The 16,744-nt window shown below is 35.0% G+C and overlaps 1 protein-coding gene across 14 annotated transcripts in view; it reads left to right on the top strand.

Moving 5' to 3' along the window:
* Positions 1 to 15,185, top strand: part of LOC110465917 (unconventional myosin-XVI-like) — a 167,427-nt gene extending 152,242 nt beyond the window's left edge. For 5 of the 14 annotated variants that reach the window (XM_021522082.1, XM_021522084.1, XM_021522083.1 and 2 more), the window contains 5 exons: positions 2,102 to 2,125; positions 3,849 to 3,941; positions 4,338 to 4,451; positions 6,256 to 6,297; positions 9,669 to 15,185. In XM_021522082.1, the coding sequence (XP_021377757.1) occupies positions 2,102 to 2,125; positions 3,849 to 3,941; positions 4,338 to 4,451; positions 6,256 to 6,297; positions 9,669 to 9,854 (459 nt within the window). In that variant the 3' untranslated portion in view covers positions 9,855 to 15,185. The remainder of the gene's footprint in view (positions 1 to 2,101; positions 2,126 to 3,848; positions 3,942 to 4,337; positions 4,452 to 6,255; positions 6,298 to 9,668) is intronic. The other 9 variants (XM_021522088.1, XM_021522086.1, XM_021522089.1 and 6 more) reach the window with 5 other exon arrangements.
* The last annotated feature ends 1,559 nt before the right edge of the window (positions 15,186 to 16,744 follow it).

Raw genomic sequence — 16,744 nt, 5'->3', positions numbered from 1 at the left:
TTAATGTCCTTGTTCGACAATCAAGGTCAGAGGCGTCATATGTTTAAATCTTTTAATAGGTTCTTATGAAATCTTAAGATTACAAGTGTTAGATTAATAACAGGTGAGCGATGCAGGCCCATTGGGCCTCTTGTTGAATATCATATATATATATATCCAGTGTAAAAACAGCTGAAACTCTCCTTTAGTTAATGTGCATGTGACAAAAGTTAAACATTCAATAATTTCATTTATAGAATGATATAAACATGTATATAAAAGCAGATTGCATGGCATGATGGTTCAAGTATTCATTTGATTTCAAGTTATTTCTTTCTGATCCTTCCAAACTTTTCATTTCCGGAGAGTTTATCTCAAAATATAAAAACTCATTCTGAAATTTGACATGGGGATACACTGTGATATGTAGATGTGCAATAGGGATTTTAAAGGTTTCTAAGATCAAGTTCAAGGTCAAGGTCACTGTTACTAAAAATAAACCATGGGGGTAGAGTCCTTATCTCGGATTCCAAAAGACTAATATTTTGGGAATTAGACATAGTGATACACAGATGTTTAATAGGGGTTTACTCGGTTTTTAAGATCAAGGTCACTTTTCCTGGGGATACAGTCAGGCACATGGCTTGTTTACCTTGTTGACCTTGATGTGTTCTAGTTTTAAATAGATATTATGAACAAAGGTTTCAATAGCTGAAAATAAAGACAATTCTCTAATCGGGGGGTGTACAATGTCATATTTAGAGTTCTAGCCCACAGATGGATTCTGAAAATTTCTTCTATAGCGTGACCTATATATATTTTCAAAGTAAATATTGAACATTTTTACTAAGCCCCAACATTACGTATACCAGCCCTGGGCATCGGTGCTAGTGGAATTTATATATACCCCTGCAAATGTGGATGTTATTGCTATTTTGTGTGAGGTAAATTATGAAACAGATAGGGTGTAACCAGGACTATTTGATAAACAGTTCTAATTTAACAAAACATATATTAGAGTTAACAAAACTTCCAAAATAAAATATCAAAATATTTCAAATATTTCAATTTTCCTTCAGATTTAGTATTTCTTATATTTGAAATATATCATTTTCTCAGGCAATATACCTACTGTATTTTTATTTCAAAATCCTTTCTGAAGAGTTATTACAATATTAAATATGAAATACAAGAAATGATTTCCTGGTATTGTTGTGTGGTGTACCATTGTTGTAGTCCTCCAAGAAATCATATCTTTGTGGTTTGATTGAGGATTTCCTCAGTGAATATGTTAGACATGGGAATATAGATACTGTCTCACTTTTCCTTCCAAATAGCATGTTGGAATGAGGATCATATTTCTCCGCAATCGTGAATTCTTCCACCTTTTGTGAGAAGTGAAATATTGAAACATGTTTATCATTTACCCATTATTGTTTTCGAGGTTGTGTGTTCTATATGTTTTATATTGTATTTCTGTGTTTTCCTCTGTTGATGTTAGAAGTAACTTACTGGATAAACGAAGTGCCTAAGTGATCGTTATTTAAAGATACATGTATTACTGTGAAATCACTAATTTTGTGAGGTTTTTAATTTTGCTGATTTCATGGGTGCTCTTCATCCACAAATTCATAGGTCCATGAAGTAATTACGAGTTTGATGTAAACCTAATCCATGAACTCATGTACCTACAAAATTGTGTTTTGTCATGAAACCACAAATTTGGGCCCCATGAAATATCTGATTTCACCGTACTTTCAATTTTTTGTGAATATCTGTTAGTAACGTACATTGCCTTTCACTAACCAGCTGATTGTACTTTGATGTTTGTTTGGCTGAGCTATAAATTGAATTTATCTTGATACTGCTAGTCATGAGAATCGTTCATAATTACAATACTAAACCGAACTAACACTGTTTTGAATGAGATTTTTGATAGGATATAGTTTGACAATGTACGGCTTTGGTTGTGAAGTTTTATACCTGACAATGTAAGTAGCCTGACATTAATTCTGGTTTAATCGTTCCGTACTAGTCATCCAGATGTTTAACGACATAGTGGATTTATATAGAAATGTGTTTGCATGAACTAACTTGCATATGTGAATGTCTTGTTTTGCAGGAACAAGAAGAACGGAGAAGAAAAGTAAGCATGTCTTGTGTTACTAACTATATCTCGTTGTACCAGGTTTTCTTACAACTTTCCTTCAAAGTAGCCTTTCATCCCTCTAAAATTGCATTTTAAAGAGGCATGTCCCTTTCAGCAGCCCTTCTACCGTCTTTACTGTATAGGTTCCGTTTTCATTCTGGGGGTTGAATAAATAGACAACAAATAAAATTGCATCACTCTATAAAACGATGGTGGAAAATTAAAATTGTCGTACAAAAAAATAATAAACAAATATTTTCAATTACAATGTCATGGATTGCATTGGGTCTGATTATTGTCATCAATCAAAGTGTTTTTCCATTATTCAGTTATGATGATAAATACTTATATTTAACCATCAAAAATGACAACAAAACATTTTCTTCAGAAGCCTGATATCCTTATATGGAATTCTTATTGAAAACTGTTTAGAGGTCAATAGCACAATATAACAGTATGCATATTGTCATGTCATATGGCCATCATTTCATTTTTCTTAGAGTTATAGCCCTTTCAATTTAGCTTCCAGAGTCATTCTTAAGTTTTAATCCCAAAATCATGGAACTGACTTTATAGAGATCCCTAGCTGACACAGTAATGCGGGAGGTGTGCCAAATTGAGGTTTTGGCTAATAATACGGATTTTCCATCACTACCCCGCACAATCTGGGGTGATTGACACCTTTGTCAAGGATATGCCCAGGATTTTGACCACAAACACACCAGATTTAGTATATGTGTTTGTACTTTGTCAAGTGCACTCATCACAGTCATTCCTTGCCACCTACCTCAGACACGGATCAAACGTGAACTAGATTTCCTTCTCTCTTTAATTGTCCCGACACATTTCACATGAACTATTACACCATTCCTCTCGCAAATTTAGGATTCTATTATGCAGGGTAACTCAGGTAGAGGACTTTGTATTAAATTGGCAATATTCTTTGAATGTGTGTTAAATTAGTCTGTTTTCTCGTGTAGTCCATTTTATACCGTATACATGTCATATTTTACATTTAACACATTGCTGTTAAAAAAATATTCATAATTAAAAATGAAGAAGGGTGCCTCCTATTTCTAATATTGTCCTTGTGTGCAGGTTATGACACCTACAGCTAGCTTTTCAGAATTATCCAATTTGTGAATCCAATTTATATCATTCCACCAAAACATTGATTTGTGAAATATATCAACTTCTAACGGTATTATGTGTGAAAACCCTAAATATATGAACCTGTCCAAGACTATAGACAGCTAGTAGACGATTTTACTGTTTACGTGTGCCGTACCCCAGTCGTGAAGGAGTTCTGCCCAGAGAGTTGGATTTTTACCCATCATTTATTTACCTCATTCATACTAGACCACTTTTCCTGTCGCATCACATGGTACCCTTCAAACACTCACAAAACATAATGTAACATTCATAAAGATGTTGTGCCCAGTCAGTGGGATTTTTTTACCTCATTCATACTAGACCTTTTATCCAGCAATATTTTTACCTCATTCATAATGGACCACTCTTCATGTCATATCACATGGTACCCTTCAAACGCTCACAAAACCTAATGTAACATAATAGACACCCACAGTTCTTTATTTGTTTTCGTCTTAAATATTCATCCTTTAATTATGTTGTACCTGTCAATAGCTGAGAAACATTACTTCATTCCATCTGATGGTGAGATTGCATGCATGTTTCACCCTTTATTATTCATCACCAGGCAAAAGAGAAAAAGAAGGTTCGGATTCTGTCCGATGCCGAGATCTTGGAAAGAACAAATGCAAAGATCAGCCCAGAACCACCTATCACTCCGGTACTTCATAAATCCCCTTCACATCATCATTGATACTTAAAAAGCTTTCTAGATATATTGTGTTCATTTATTTGAATATCAGTGATTGATATCATAATTCTATAAATACAAAAATATTAAACTATATAAATAAGAAGTATTGAGAAATTTTAAGGATTGAGGTTGTCAAATGAAATTGTCAACTTAACATGATATGAATTTTCCTGTGTACTGTCATTGTAACTAATTGTATAATAATCTGCAAAAGATACAAAAAAAAAATGTATATATTTTATTGATTTAAATAACACGATCGAGAGAATAACTCATTTGAACTCGTAAATTTTGTGGTAGAGGTGTTGAACTAGGGTCGGTGTGACCTATATATGAACATGACTTACATTTATTCGCCAATAGGTTAAGGAGGTGAGGCCTATTGTTGCGTCACCAGAAAAGGAGGTCAAGGTCGTTAGGCCTAGCTCTAACATCATCAGTCCAGATCCTCCTCCTCCACCTCCACCAGTTACACCGGTATACTCCTTCAGCTATACAATATAATATACTTGATATTATACTCAATTTACATTTCTCCCTGGTAATATATAATATACTTAATATTATACTCAATTTTTATTTTGCCCTGATGATATATAATATATACTTAATATTATACTCAATTTTCATTTTGCCCTGATGAAAAATGACAATATAACAGCAAATTTGTTAAAGAAAGTTAGGATCTCCTTACCACTGCAAAAAACTGAAAAGAAAACCATACCTTGCGGCCCTTTTATGAGAAATAATAGATGTGAAATAAACAAAACATGATTTACAACAGTTAAAAGAGTTTTAAGTGTAAAAAGATTGTTATACTCTCACTCTAGTATAACCTATTGAGCTACCTGGTCAACGGAAGTACCTGGCCCCACTTGTATAAAACATCTCAACTCTTGAGATTTTCCCAAGTCTAAGATTTTCCATAGACAATATACTTTGCTTGAGATTTTCCTCAATTTTGAGATGTTTTATACAAGTGGCCCCTGGTATACAGGCCATTGTGTGCTACAGTTATATCCAAACGGAAGTTAAGGGGAGGTGACTGTATATAGGAAAAATCACAGTGCAGTGGCACAGGGACCCCTGGGATTCATATTTCATCAGTTTCTGTTTTTACAATGCATTTATAGGATGATTAACAAATTAGTTTGAACTGATTATTGGAAAGATTAAATCATCATAGAAAAAAAAAGAGTTCCAATTTTCTCTTTCTGTAATAAGGAACACAAAATTATATACTCACCAATTTCTATCATAATAAGAAATTCATTCTTAAGATAAAAAAAATATAGAAAAAAAAAGAGTTCCAATTTTCCCTTTCTGTAATAAAGAACACAAAATTATATACTCACCGATTTCTATCATAATAAGAAAATCCATTCTTAAGATAAATCAACATTAAAAATCTTATCCATATTGCCTTTTTAAGGTTCAATATATAGTAATAATCATCGGAGTGTATATAACATTCATCAATTCATTTTTTCAAATAATAAAGCAAACAAATTAATCATCTGTTTCCATTTTTTAAAATTATTTGTTTCCTAATATTGTAATCGTCTAGTTCCATTACCTGATGATATTCAACTTGAATGGAAGAGGTTTAAGAAATTGTAATGATAAAACAATTCTAATCATAGACATTCCCTTCATTGTAAACCATATCAATTCTTCAGACGTAAAACCCATAGATTTTCATATTATAAATATTCTTGAGTAAGTATATATGCACTCCTGTGTATTCGATTAAAAATATCCATTTATGATATAAATATTCATTTACCATAATATTGATGTTTTAATTAATAAAATAAACAAGGAAAGGAGAGGCTCAGCGAGATGTCTCTAGAATATATTACTAAGATGTGGCATTATATAATGATTGATGAATGTTTAGAATGAGTATGTACTAAACGTTGTATTCAAGCTTAAAGCATGACAGAGTTAGATACAAAGCCAGACCTAGCTGAAGAAGCATTTTGTCTAACAATAAAGCTAATATACTAACCCTATAATATTCTTGATGGTCTGCATGAACGGAAACTTAGATATTTATAAGGGATGTCAACAGTTAGTTGGTTAACCCGTCAGGGGACCGCACAAACTAAGTCTTAATATATACATATTAAACTGTGAATGTTTATTGCAAAATTGTAACATTATGTGTATTCATAGAAATGTATATATCTGTGCGTCCTTAGTAGTAGCACGAAGACGTGACGTACCTGGCACCAAACCTTCCGTATCTTACCTATTGTCCTCCTTTATTTGTCATTAGGTAAAGGAGAAAAAGACGCCCATTGTTTCACCTGATGGAATTGTAAGACATACATCATCATAGCTCATCTTCCCGTCATATTGCCACAAACAACAGCATTTATAACCTACCCAGTGCTTATTATACCAGCATGTGCATCCTAGCTATATTAATTCTTTTGCAGCTTTTCCTGGAATTTTTGTTACAACCAACGAAAGGACAAATGAACAAATGATTTAAATATCATTCCAGAGAACCTTATTTCAAATTTGTTACAAAAGTCCTTGTAAATGAAGATTTGGTTGTTGTATCTGGAAAGTCTGCTTTCGACAGACAGTCAAGCTATCCTAAAATAGTGAAAAGGAGAGGGCTTGTATAGGCTATGCCTGTTGCCCAATTACAATTGTTTTTAAGATCTGTACAAAATAATATCCTGAAATGAAAAAAGAAATCTTTAAATATAAAAAAAGATTCAGAAATATTAAGAATGTTAAACAAAAATTCCAGGCTCACCGCACATTGATAATTTATTTCTTTTTTTATCAGTTTAGTATTTATGTTTATACATTTCACATTTCTTTTTTAGCATATTTATTTGCTAATTTATCAGTTTTCTCAATTAATCAAGGTTTTGGGCCTTCCTATCTACGGGCATTTACTGGGAGGCTTTTAGCTTATGCTTTTCAAGTTAAGATTTCAAAAATTATCAAATTGAATTTTGTAATATCTGTGCCAGTACACCAGAGAAGGGATTATGAGTGTGTTCCAATTAGTAGTATTCAAGCCCTAAACTTGTAAGAAGTGATGATGAAACTTTCTATTAGAATAATTGTAAATTGTGGCAAAAATTCATGTAAAATTATGGGAAATAGAAAAATGCGATACATGTAACAGAAATTTGAGTTGATGGAATATAGAAAAATGTGATGATAGAAATTAAGATTTAAATAGTATTGCAAAGTTTTGACAGTTATTTAATTAGAACAGTGTGGAGATCAATATCTAGGTATGATAACACAAGTAGGCGTTAAAAGTTCAAGCATGAAAATTATTCAACTGGTATTTTATCATCAATAAAACTATTTATTAGCTTAATATTATAGATGTTTCATGAATGATGTAAGAGGGAGACAGTTAACATTTTATGATTTTCTCTCACTTCTGTGATATCATTGGTCAATGAAAATGATAGCAGCCATTTATAGGAATTATTTTCAGGAAAATAAATATTTATATGTATAATTTCTATAATGATTGTTATTATGAAACGTTGTTGATTTGTGAATATATATATGTGGAAACCGATTATGGAATCACTCTCTGAAATGCCTTTTGATAAAAAGTGCCATAAGAAAAAGATTCTTTGTCAATTATATCAGTGTGTTATTTGAATAAGTATGTCATTTGCTAATTATGTATGTTTTATAAATGATCCCTATGAATATTTAGTGTGTGCAATTAAATCCTTTATCAGGGTTCCCATTTCCAGTACAAACATTTACGTGTCAAACAAAGTCTGTCTCTAGTGACGTTTCAATCGTGTTATTCCACATTCAGATTGTTCGAAATTTGCATATAATCAAATCTGATTGATACTGCAGCTTACAACATTATGCAAATATTTGACTGTACATACAGGAAATCACATGACATTAAATATAAACTTCATTTATCTTACAACAATTATGAAACAAGTTATTACAAGTTATATAAATCATTCTTGTTGGCCCAGATGTAAGCTCAAGGGGTCTTTTCGTGTGAGTAAACCTCAGTACCCGGAGAAAACCCACGTGGTCGGGCAGGTGACCCTATACCTATTCACGTCCGATTGGGGAATCAAACCCCGGCCGCCTTGGTGAGAGGTGCTATTCACGGTGCCTGACCCGACCACCCCAACATGAAAACCTGAAATGTAGGGTTGTAGGGTGGATTTCCTCGTTTACTTATGTCTGAATATAACTTTTAAAATTGATGAAGTATGAGTGATCTTCAGAATATGTTTTTAAACGATCGACTACTGTTCAATGTGTTTGGTGTCTTCCATTTACACTTGAAGCTTTCCATGTAGCTTAATTTGTTCAATACCTAGCTTAATTACTCCAGTGTCTTTGCCAGGCAGGCATGGCAGCAATGGAAAGGAAATACTTCCAAATTTACACTTTGCTATTTCCTGTTCTTTGTCAATCCAGATATACTTACAAGTGTGTAAGTTTTATTTCTTTTGTGGGATGTTATCTGTCCATTCCGAATGCTATTCCGACAAGTGTTAATACTTGCTCCAAGCTTACGCTTCCTGTACGATACATGTCTCATTTTCAATACATCTGTCTGTAAAGTTTTGATTTCGTCTCTCGTTCACCCGTTGTCAGTATTCCGTCTTTGCGTCTGCGTATTGCAGAGTTTACTGCTCTTGTGATCAGGTATTGATTGTTACGTCATTGGTTTGTGAGAGTAACGTCATCAATTTTTGAGAAAACGACGTAATTTTCTCACACAAACCAATGACGTAACAATCAATGCCTGCTCACAAGAGAAGATAACTCTGCAATACGCAAAGACAGAATACTGTTAATGTGACCAGGCGGAATGCTGTGCTGGGTGCCTTTGGCATGGTATTTCAGTGAGGTAGCACTCTAAAGTCGGCATCAGATCCGCACTATCACAAGGAGGTCAAAGAACACCAACATGCCCTGCCTCCGGCACACATGCACACATACACAACACAAATGGAGGCACGTCCTTTAAATGACCTTAGCTGTTAATAGGACGTTAAACCCTGCACAACCAACTCTCTTGCTGATGTTGGTCAGAGTTAATGCAAGCTTATAGTCTCCAATAGTATTGGCAGAGTTCCTCTGGGAACACGTTGATGTAGCTTTGACTTATTATCTGTAGATAGCTAGCATAGGAATAGTGAATGTATTCCATCAGAGACTGAAATAACTAGGCTATTAGAAAGCACCAATTATTACAAAAAAAATAACATTATTTTGATCTAATGGTAGGGGGAGCAGGGAGATATACCTTATTATTTTACCTTTTTTTTCTGTTCAACAGAAAATGCTGCCATGTCGATTTGTTAGTGGCAAGTAAATACAGAAAAATATAGAAAATCTCTTTCGGAAGCTATGAGTTTGATGTGATCATATTTTGAAGAAAGAAAAAAAAAAAAAAAAAAAAATAATTTTTTAAAAAAAAAAAAAAAAAAAAAAAAAAAAATTAAGTCTTGATATAAGAATGTGGTAACAGTCAACCGGATCTCATTAGCTTTACCAGTAAAACTTACGCCTCATTTTCAAAGAATGTCTGTACACGTATTATTATTGTGGGGGTTATACTGTGATGCAGATGTTTTGAGCATGTGGAAACGGGAACTCAAGGACAATGACCATCGCCAAACATTTTATGTTAATCATTAATGTGTATATTTACAGCAAAAGGAAGATGAACAGAGAAGGAAAGAAGAGAGGAAGCAACAGATAGAAGAAGAAAAGATAGATGAAGAAGAGTTGGCTGCCTTGCCAGCATGGAAACGGGAAATCATGGCTAAACGAGGAGGTGCGCTTCGTAACTGGGGTGATGAGCGCGAGGAAGAGAACGAAGCCCCACAGGAACAATGAGATTACATAATGTCAAATATATAAAAAACGGTTTATAGCTTCAGCCACTGATGTTGTTACTTTGAAGAGTCGTGTTTGAAATACTGTGACAAACGTATACATGTGTGTACGGTTACAAGGTGGAGACGGTTTGAGGCAGTAGCAATGTTGACCATCGGAAGGTTTCACATTGATGGTGTAAAGGTTTAACTCTGGGGTCGCTTGAAGATTGGCGTTTAGTGAGAAACATCATTAATCAAATAACAAGAAGTGTATGGTCACACAGAATGATATCCGTGCAACTTTGCATACAAGATCACCTAAGTCGGAAGTGCTTGTAACGCGCCAATTCATGAAGTTGTTCTACAGGCTTACAATACATTTTACATTCACACATTTGCTTCGGTGGAGTAGTTGTGACCAATTGAAATCTTCATCATAGTTATTAAATAAGGCTATTATATATCCTATGCTCTTTTAGAATACAGTTCTGCTTTGCCAATTCACAGAAAATTGTACCAACGTCAGTAAACCTGATGAACAAAGTTTATGTATAAATCACTATATACGGTGTACAACATGTGAGGGGTATAAGTCTGTCTTGTTTTCTGTCATTTTTATGTCTATAAGTTAACCCATTTACCCCTAAAATCACATTTGAACCTTACCAAATCAAAGACTGGGCAAGTCCAGTTAATAAATGTAGGGGTGAATGGGTTAGAGAAAAAAGACATGAGAACTTCATTGAGACTATCGTATTACTAGAGTGTTATAATGGCTTCTATAAGAGGGCAGTACCAACAACAGTGGCTTGTAGTCAGTGTCATTCAAATTTATTTTTGTAAAAATGTGTGGATGGTTTAGATCTATGGCATTCAAATAATTAAAACGTATCAAATGTTACCGTTTCGTAGAAAAAAATAATTGAAGTGAGAGGAACCGCTTCTGTATGAAGTAACGGTTCAGTATCATGTAACAAGAGGTTAATGGTTCCTTAATGTAACAGTTATTTATAAGAGATCAGTTATTTATGAGGACATCTTTCATTATGAGGTCAGAGTTCAGTATGGTGTAACAGTTCCATTTAAGGATCCCCGTACCACTGCCAAAAACTGTAACTTTGCACCGGAAACTTTTTCCCGCATGACTATAGCTTTGAAAATTCATTACTAAAAATAAAACCATACCTCGCGAGACTAGCTGTTACGAAAAAAATAATACAGATGAAATAAGCAAAATATAATCAATTTCAATGTTCTGAGTGAAAACAATCAGCAGAGCTAGACCGGGGTTCGAACCTTGGACTTCAGATCGCTATACTATCGTTCTAACTGATTTAGCTACCTGGTCAGTTGAAGTGCCCTGGCCCAATAGATATTACAAAATGAAATTAAGGGGAGGTAACTGCATATTTACAAAAACATCACAGTGCAGTGGGACAGTGATCCTTAAGTTCTATGAGGTGTAATGTCAGCACATGTTGAGTCTGGAATGTTGTCCAAGTCGTATTGATTGTCGACTTTACTGTTGTAGATTTACATACTTTAGGTGGATGATGTTACTTAGACTACTTGAAAGATATTTTGTCAGGTAATTCTTGAAAAAAATAAGCCATGTACGTATAGCGAAGATTAGCATTGCTATTTTATATGTCGCGTAACAACGTCACTTCAATGAATTTTTGTATGTATTTATGTTATGGACGCAACGCTTTTTATTTGTGATATTTTTGCTTTGATATTTATCCTGAAGGTCTGTTGTACATATTGTTTATATACCAGCTGTATGATTCTCATACCTAGGTTTTTAAAACAATGAAAACAGATGTATGTACAACTCGTGTAGGGTCCTAATTAACATAAACAGTATTAATTTGATAAAGGAAGTAACCAGATATATCCTGTGTAATTGTATAATACTGCTACTTATTGAATTGAATGGATGTTTCAATTTTAATACTCAACGATTCCTAGGAGGATGTATTGTTCATTTTATACATGTATATTTCTTCCTACGGTTTAAATAGAATCCACAATATTGCTATGATTCAACATTATATATGTTAAGTCCAACTTATTCGTCAACATTGTACTACAGGGGTTACCCTGACTTGCACTCTCTTCACCCCTGAAATATGTCCTTACAATATCGAAGGCTCTGTGTGCGCCACCTTGTTGATGCGACAACAAGACTAGTTGTCTTGGTCTGGTAACGGCAAAATTGACTGGCTTTGAAGTCGGATGACGCTCTTCTGTAATCTTCAAAGGACAGGTTTCAGCCTAGCGATAGGTCCAGGGTTTTTTACCCGAGACCAATCAAATAGCTAACTTTGTGCCTTCAATTTTGCTATGACAGATTCCAGGGCTGCAGAGAGCTGAAGTGAGCGTAACCCTTGGAGTTTCGGGGCTGACATTGTAATAGCTCAAGTTAACGGTGATGATGATATTTTCTCAAGGTGCAACACACGTTTAAAGTGTAAATTAAACTCAAAAGACATTTTTTTTCAGTAGAAACAACAATCAATTACTCTTTTGTATGACAAATATTTCATGGAGGAAACTGCAAGCAGTACATCATGTGTACAATTCAATGTATATTCATCCCGTGTTGTAATTGTCCCATCATCATCAGATATCCATGCCGTTTCATGAATGCATACAATAGGGTGCTATGTTTGTGGCTTTTGATATACTTTTGTGTTTCAGAACTGCTTTTTGAAAAATAGAATTTCTTATATATACAGCGCCATACAGAACTATACCTGAGATTAATTTGATTTTCACTTCCTTCATTTCTAAAAAATTTATGAAGATGCTGAAGCTGAGGTTAGAAGTCGGTTAATATTTTTACATGCCAGTAATTGCGTTACGAATAGTGTTATTACATTTTTGATACTTTCTATCGCAGGAACTTTAATGATTGGTGACGATATTTACATATTCAATACACAAGAGATTAATTATTGTCAATCACTTTTTTTAGCTATAGATATGATGCATTTATGAGCTACTGTGTACGCAACGTTGCCGACACTTGAAAATGTGTAGGAGTAGTGCGTTTCCGGAAATGAAAATCCACAAATTTATTTCTTCTTTCTCTACCTTGAACAAGAGAGTGGATTAGATCACAAGATATTTATTTTTAAAAGGCCAGTGTCTAAAGTAAATGACACATTTGTTCTGATAAACGGACATTTAGCAGGATAAAAGGGTAAGGCTTACAATATATGATAAGGTACGTTCTATAACTTTATACTCATTTTATGGCGATATTCTAGAAAATGGTCATGAGTATATAAATTATATCCAAGGATCGCCGTACCACTGCCAAAAAACTGTATAGAAGTATTGGGAAATATTTTTCCTGGCATGACTATAGCTTTGATAAATCATTTCTGAAAAGAAAAAATACCTTTGGTTTACCATACCGAGACTTTTATGAGAAACAGTATAGGATGAAATAAACAAAATATAATCAACAACAGTGTTCTGAGTGTGAAAAAACACTGCAGGATTTGAACCCTGAACTTGAGACTGCTGACCTACGGCTCTGACCTATTGAGCGTCCTGATGGACAGTAGTGTCCTGACCCAAATCTGCTACAGTTATATCCAGACAGAAGTAAAGGGGAGGTTACTGTGTATAGGAAAAACGGCAGTGCAGTGGGACAGGGATCAGGAAACTATGTAGACGATTCTGAATATGACTTTTAATAAGAGAATTTTTAGTGTTAAGACAATCTTAAGAGGAAGTGTGCAATGTGCATATAATGCATGTACCCAGGTACACAGTTGATATTGGATAGCTACGAGTGATCATGTTATCAATACAGGATATAATTGTACATGTGTGGTAGCGTTACACTCTCCTACAGAACTTTACAATTTTTCCTGGGTTTTTTTCTTTGTTGTCATGTATTTAAGACTTCGGTATTATTCATATATATAATGTATATTACCAGCTTTTTATGGCTTTATTCAAAAGAAAGCAATGCATTGCCGTGTATTACTAATTTATTCTTTTGTATTCATGAATACTTTTTTGTTTCCAATTCTTTATGGAAATATGTATAACTATACACTGTTTACTTGTGAAGATATTAATATTTCTGGATTATATCTGTAATGACGATTTTTTTGAAGTGTAAAATATCAATTTTTTATCAATTTTTAGCAAGTGACATTAATTTTTATTAACTTAATTACAAAAGTCTGTTTTATGTGTAAATGAATGTATTCACAAAATTGACCAGATAAAACTGGTCTTGAGGTTTCCAGTTAAAGGCATATGCTACCCTACGGCAACATGTATTTCCTTTTCAAAAGAGTTCTGCACACATTACGAAACCTGTAAACGAATTTACAAGGAATAGAAAATCCTGGTTTATTACTTAATGACACATTTTATGTTAACATAAATGCATGCATTTGTGATATTCAAAATCAGAAATCACCATGAAACCACTGTAAAACCTTGAAATACTGCCACCATTTAGCGTCATAAAAGGTTTTGACGATATATGGAGAGGTAGAAAGAAATCATCAAGAAAAAGGAAAAACCTTGAAATTTATGGTGATGAGAACATGGAAAATGAAACAGGAATATTATATACAGGTTTTAATGCAGATTACTCTATAAAGGAAACTATATATATAATACGTTCTATAGCATACATCCTTAAATGGGATTTATCGAATGGGTACGCTTTTTACATTAAATAAATACTAGTAGTTGTACAGTGGTGTTGTTTCTGCAAATGGAGACGTCTCACCACTGAATTGTAATCAATCCCTATATAGCTACCTGCAGTTAAATGTGATCATTTAATGACATCATAGTTGATCCATTCAATAACAGGAGATGTGAATTTGGTTTTATACGGTTCTATATATATATAAAAGGAGTTTTAATGAACAAAAAATTCAAATATATTTCCCTACTACTTAGTATCATGTTTGGATCAAGTATAATTTTATTTCATACCTGAACTGCATGGTTTAGAGATCTGCATAGCTATTGCAATTTACTTCGATAATTTCTGTTCCATTCACCCCTGAAATTTTATAATGAACTATTCCAACTTTTGAATTGGAAGAGTTCAAATGTGTCTTCAGGGGTGAATGAGTTAAGGCAATCAAGTTACTCATTAATGTACATCTGAGAAAAGCTTCTTACTACTGACAGTGAATCACTCGTCACTGTACAACTATTGGCGCATTTAGGTCAGTCAGGGCGTTCTATATTAGTATAGTTCCCGTACTCGTGTAGCTGTTGAAGTAAATGAGAGATGGCGTCGTCTCTGTGCACGGATGCCCATGATGCATTTTCGTAAATAAACAAAATCCATTAGAAAGTGTGTCTTGTGTTATCTGTATGACACGGCTTGCTATTAACAAGTTGGGAAAGACTTGCTGGTGGACCATTAGCATGCATTAAAGTAAAATGGACAAAAATGTTACAACATGATTAAAACTTTGGACGAAGTTCTCGTGAAATTCAGTATCAGGAGACACCAACAGGAGCTGAGGAGACTCTCCGAGAGACACCAACAGGAGCTGAGGAGACTCTCCGAGGGACACCAACAGGAGCTGAGGAGACTCTCCGAGGGACACCAACAGGAGCTGAGGAGACTCTCCGAGGGACACCAACAGGAGCTGAGGAGACTCTCCGAGGGACACCAACAGGAGCTGAGGAGACTCTCCGAGGGACACCAACAGGAGCTGAGGAGACTCTCCGAGGGACACCAACAGGAGCTGAGGAGACTCTCCGAGGGACACCAACAGGAGCTGAGGAGACTCTCCGAGGGACACCAACAGGAGCTGAGGAGACTCTCCGAGGGACACCAACAGGAGCTGAGGAGACTCTCCGAGGGACACCAACAGGAGCTGAGGAGACTCTCCGAGGGACACCAACAGGAGCTGAGGAGACTCTCCGAGGGACACCAACAGGAGCTGAGGAGACTCTCCGAGGGACACCAACAGGAGCTGAGGAGACTCTCCGAGGGACACCAACAGGAGCTGAGGAGACTCTCCGAGAGACACCAACAGGAGCTGAGGAGACTCTCCGAGGGACACCAACAGGAGCTGAGGAGACTCTCCGAGGGACACCAACAGGAGCTGAGGAGACTCTCCGAGGGACACCAAAAGGAGCTGAGGAGACACTCCGAGAGACGCCAAGAAAAGATATCTGTGGGTAATGGGTGTTCGGGAAGGACAGATGATTTGTACTCATTTGATGTTTCCCATCGAATCTAGGAAATGATGGCCTATGAAGAATATTAGGACTTTATTCATGGTAAACCTCAAAATATCTTAGCTGGTAGACCTCAAAATATCTTAGCTGGTAGACCTCAAAATATCTTAGCTGGTAAATCTCAAAATATCTTAGCTGGTAGACCTCAAAATATCTTCGCTGGTAGACCTCAAAATATCTTCGCTGGTAGACCTTAAAATATCTTAGCTGGTAGACCTCAAAATATCTTAGCTGGTAGACCTCAAAATATCTTAGCTGGTAGCCCTCAAAATATCTTAGCTGGTAGCCCTCAAAATATCTTAGCTGGTAGACCTCAAAATATCTTATCTGGTAGACCTCAAAATATCTTAGCTGGTAGACCTCAAAATATCTTATCTGGTAGACCTCAAAATATCTTAGCTGGTAGACTTAAAATCTTAATTAGCTGGAAATCATGTCATTGTCACAAATCATTTTGGTTTTTTTAAATGAGACAAAGAACAGGCTCCAGAATAGAGAATCAATTAAATAATGATAATTCTAGGTTCTTATATACCTCTTTATCACAACCTTGTTCTAGGTCGTCTCAAAGCGGTTCACAAATTACGATTGTGATTGTAAAACATATAAATAAGAAGCTGGAATATAACAACTGAGGGAATGACAATTAACAACCCCGAA

This window comes from Mizuhopecten yessoensis, unplaced genomic scaffold, assembly GCF_002113885.1.
Source record: "Mizuhopecten yessoensis strain PY_sf001 unplaced genomic scaffold, ASM211388v2 scaffold11105, whole genome shotgun sequence".
In the NCBI taxonomy this organism is placed as follows: domain Eukaryota; kingdom Metazoa; phylum Mollusca; class Bivalvia; order Pectinida; family Pectinidae; genus Mizuhopecten; species Mizuhopecten yessoensis.
The sequence above is the reverse complement of the archived record's forward strand: the minus strand, read 5'-3'. Positions and strand labels throughout refer to the sequence as shown.